This window comes from Sinocyclocheilus rhinocerous, unplaced genomic scaffold (genome assembly GCF_001515625.1).
Source record: "Sinocyclocheilus rhinocerous isolate Xijiao unplaced genomic scaffold, SAMN03320098_v1.1 scaffold298, whole genome shotgun sequence".
Classification (NCBI taxonomy): Eukaryota; Metazoa; Chordata; class Actinopteri; order Cypriniformes; family Cyprinidae; genus Sinocyclocheilus; species Sinocyclocheilus rhinocerous.
This window is the reverse complement of record NW_015650702.1, coordinates 571,856-575,432: the sequence shown is the minus strand read 5'-3', so window position 1 is coordinate 575,432 and position 3,577 is coordinate 571,856. Positions and strand designations below refer to the sequence as shown.

Sequence of the window (3,577 nt, the reverse complement as noted above, 5' to 3'; positions counted from 1 at the left end):
CTCTTTGGTTTTGAGACTTTAGTCTTTGCAACTTCAGGGATCTTATCTATGTACAATCAGCTTGTAACACTCCAAAGAGAAAGGAAAACTTGAAATCGCATCATATGACCCCTTTAAGAATCAAGCGTATGTAAACTTTTGAACAGGGTAATTTTTATAAATTCAATTATTAGTTTCTCTTGTGGACTATATGCAAACGTCTTTTATGTGAAATATCTTATTCAGGTCAGTACTAAATAAAAAAAAAATAACATGCATTTTGTATGATCCCTCTTATTTTGGTAAAATAATCAACATGTTGCAGATACATTTTGACCACTACTGTAAATGTCTTTTTTGCTAGTACTTAATTGACATGTCTAATTGAAATGTCTGAATCATGCTTGAAGAAAAATTTGATCTCTGTTTGCACTTTGAATACTAACACTTATTGTTTGCACTTAAATATTACTAAGAAAAAACCTTGTGGAACAATTTGTGGAAAGGAATTAAGTTAGAAGGTCAGAAGTTCTAAAAGCTCATAATTCATGTACAGTTCTAAGGTCTGAAGAGACTTGTACAGAGGAGAAGCCTGTCGAGTTTGTGGTAAAACCTTTTACAGTGCTTGGATATTGTTGTCTTTTACTGCATATGATAATTCTTACTCATCAAGAAGAACTGAAATTACATTCAATACAAGATGATTAGGTAAAACTTTTCAAATGCACCTGCAGACTACTGTTCCAGTCATGTATTTCATCGAGGATTTCTTAAAAATACTGTGTAAAAATCCAATCTCATGCCTCATCTCTTGAGCTAAGTGTCCTGTCACACCCCTAATAATAACATATGTAATTCATGCTCCTACTGCTTATATTTCTATCTGTACACATCTGTCAATCAGACTTAACTTAACAAACAATACAGATTTCAGCAAGTCTTCAATTATTCTCACATTCTAATGACTACAATGTTGAAAATGTTGGATATGAATCTAACGTCATAATATCTGGCTGTCCAGACATATGGAAATATAAAACAGTAGGAAAAGAAAAATGTGTTCTGAAAAAAATGTTAAGAAAAGTTATATATATATATATAAAAAAAAAAAGTCAAGGCAACATGGTCATGATTTGTGTTAAGAGTAGATACCTTTAGCCAAGAGATGTTTTTGTTAAAGCAGCTACAAAATCCAGCTATTTCTTTCTGTTTTTTTGGTAAATAGTGCTTGGTTAGCAAGACATTTTGCTGTCATCATTTCATCTTTATTATAAATGTTATAATAAATGTTATTACAAATTTTAGAGCCTTTACTCTTATATTTCAAACCGCTCATTTACTATATAAACATTTCTGGTGTTTGTCAGTGACTAGTTATACTATAAATAATTTTGAGCGGTTAGAGCGGTTAGATGATGAGCTCATGCTGAGCCACAGGGTCATGTGACATGTGGTTTGAGGTTAAGGAGTCTGGCCTGTGTTATGTGATTCATAATTCCTAAGACTTATAATGAAGATGCAATGATGACAAATCAAAAATATATTGTGTGGCTGAGAACTCTTTTCCTATAAAACATTTGACAAGAATGTATAGTTGAGCTATGTGGATAATGTGTCCTGTGTTTTTTTGTTTTGTTTGTGGCTCCACCAGGCAGGGCATGAGTTGCGTGCGGCTCAGACTGAGTTTGACAGACAGGCAGAGGTCACATGCCTCCTGCTGGAGGGCATCAGCAGCACACACGTGAGTACCTGCGCTTCTCACACTCGCACTGCCTTCATTTTGGACATTACGCAAACAAAATGAGTTGCAGTGCCACCGTTCAAAAGTTTAGGGTCTGTGTGTTTTTTTTGGAAAGAAATTAATTCTTAATTAATACTGCTTGTTATTCAGCAAAGACACATTAAACTGATCAAACGTGAAAGAATCCTGAAACGTATCACAGCTTCCACAGAAATATTGAGCAGTTTTCAACATTGCTAATAATAAAAATGTTTCTTGAGCAGGAAGCATTTCTGTGAACTCTTCAGCAAAGGCTGGAGAGTATTTTGGACAGTCTTCAGTCAGTCATACTACACTGACTGAAGACTGAAGCAGTGGCTGCTGAAAATTTAGCTTTGCCATCACATGAATAAACTGCATTTTAAAATATATTGTAAAAAGGAAAACATTTTGGTGATTTATTGTCTGTTTTTTATTTGAAAAATTGTGACCCCAGTCTTTTGAACAGTACTGTAGACTAGTATATCTCTTTCCAAGTAAGGAAAGAGACTTTTAAAATTGTGCAACTCCATCACAGGTGAACCATTTGCGCTGTCTGCATGAGTTTGTGGAGGCCCAGGCTGCTTATTACGCACAGTGTCACAAGCACATGCAGGATCTTCAGAAAGAGCTGAGCAGGTGAGAACTTCAGTGAGGTGCTGCAAACTTCAAAATAAACATAAACAGCTATTTGTTCTTCTGTCCTAAAGCGATTGTAGTCAAATAAGACCATGTTTTACAGGAGTTGCATGACAGTTTGGTAACATTAGTCTATTTTTATTATAGAGAGATGTGCTAAAACAAGTTGTGAGTAACACATTCCCCTTTATGGCAACTGCTTTTCTAGAAAAGACTTCTTGAGATCATCTTTGAGCTGATGATTTTTTTTCTGCTTTTTCTTTCCTGTTCTCAGTGCAAACGGAGATAAGTAAGTAACTTTTTCCATCACACTGAAAAAGGAAGAAAGTTAGCCCACTAAATTTAAACGATTACATTCATGTGACCAAGGGATTTTAAGTCTTTCGCCTTTTATATCATATCTGTGTCATGTGTGAGCAACAGCTAGATATTTATATCTATTCGCATACACTTACTGTAATAGATGGCTGCATTATGACAAGAAATAGTATTGAAGTCTGACACAGTATTGGCTCTGACAGGGAAAGCACTAACAGGTGTTATTTGGAGAAAATAATCTAATTGGGATTTTTTTCTGGTTAAACTCGCATTTTGTGATTTAAAAAGTGATTAAAAAAAACAATTAACAAAAAACAATATAATGTATATTATAATGTATATGTAATATATAAGATAACAATACTAATTTTATTTTACAGAAAACTATTGTTTTACAAAAAACTGCAGGATTACTATAGTTAACATACAAGCAGCCTATAACTGTAAATCATATGATACTTTTATGATAAAAATCTTTGACAGTAATTCTTAATTTTTATCAGGAAGTATGTCAAATCAAAAACGGAGTCCATATCTTTAATATGAAATAGGCTTTGAGCCTTTTATACATCCACTGTGGGGGGTGGAGAAGTGTACTCCAGTATACTTCTATACACTGAAGAAAAACATGGATTATCATATATTTACTTCAAATTTCTTTAGAGAGAAGTATTATTTTTCCTATTTATGCCCAAAATAGGACTGAGTGCGCATTATTGAGCCCTAAAGACAATAGGGCCAGATTTACTAAACAGGGTCAATGGGAGTGGAAATTTCTGCGGGGTGATTTACTGACAACGCACAAGTTAAAGAACACCTAAAGAATGCATCTTTAGTAAAAGAACGCGTCTTTAGTAAATCCTGACAGTACTATATTAACGC

At 34.0% G+C, this 3,577-nt stretch overlaps 1 protein-coding gene across 1 annotated transcript in view; it reads left to right on the top strand.

The window, feature by feature from the left end:
* LOC107712356 (endophilin-B2-like) overlaps positions 1-2,670 on the top strand; it is a 19,447-nt gene extending 16,777 nt beyond the window's left edge. The window contains exons 10-12 of the mRNA XM_016517579.1: positions 1,631-1,720; positions 2,277-2,377; positions 2,652-2,670. Coding sequence (XP_016373065.1) covers positions 1,631-1,720; positions 2,277-2,377; positions 2,652-2,670 — 210 coding nt within the window. The remainder of the gene's footprint in view (positions 1-1,630; positions 1,721-2,276; positions 2,378-2,651) is intronic.
* Positions 2,671-3,577: the final 907 nt, after the last annotated feature.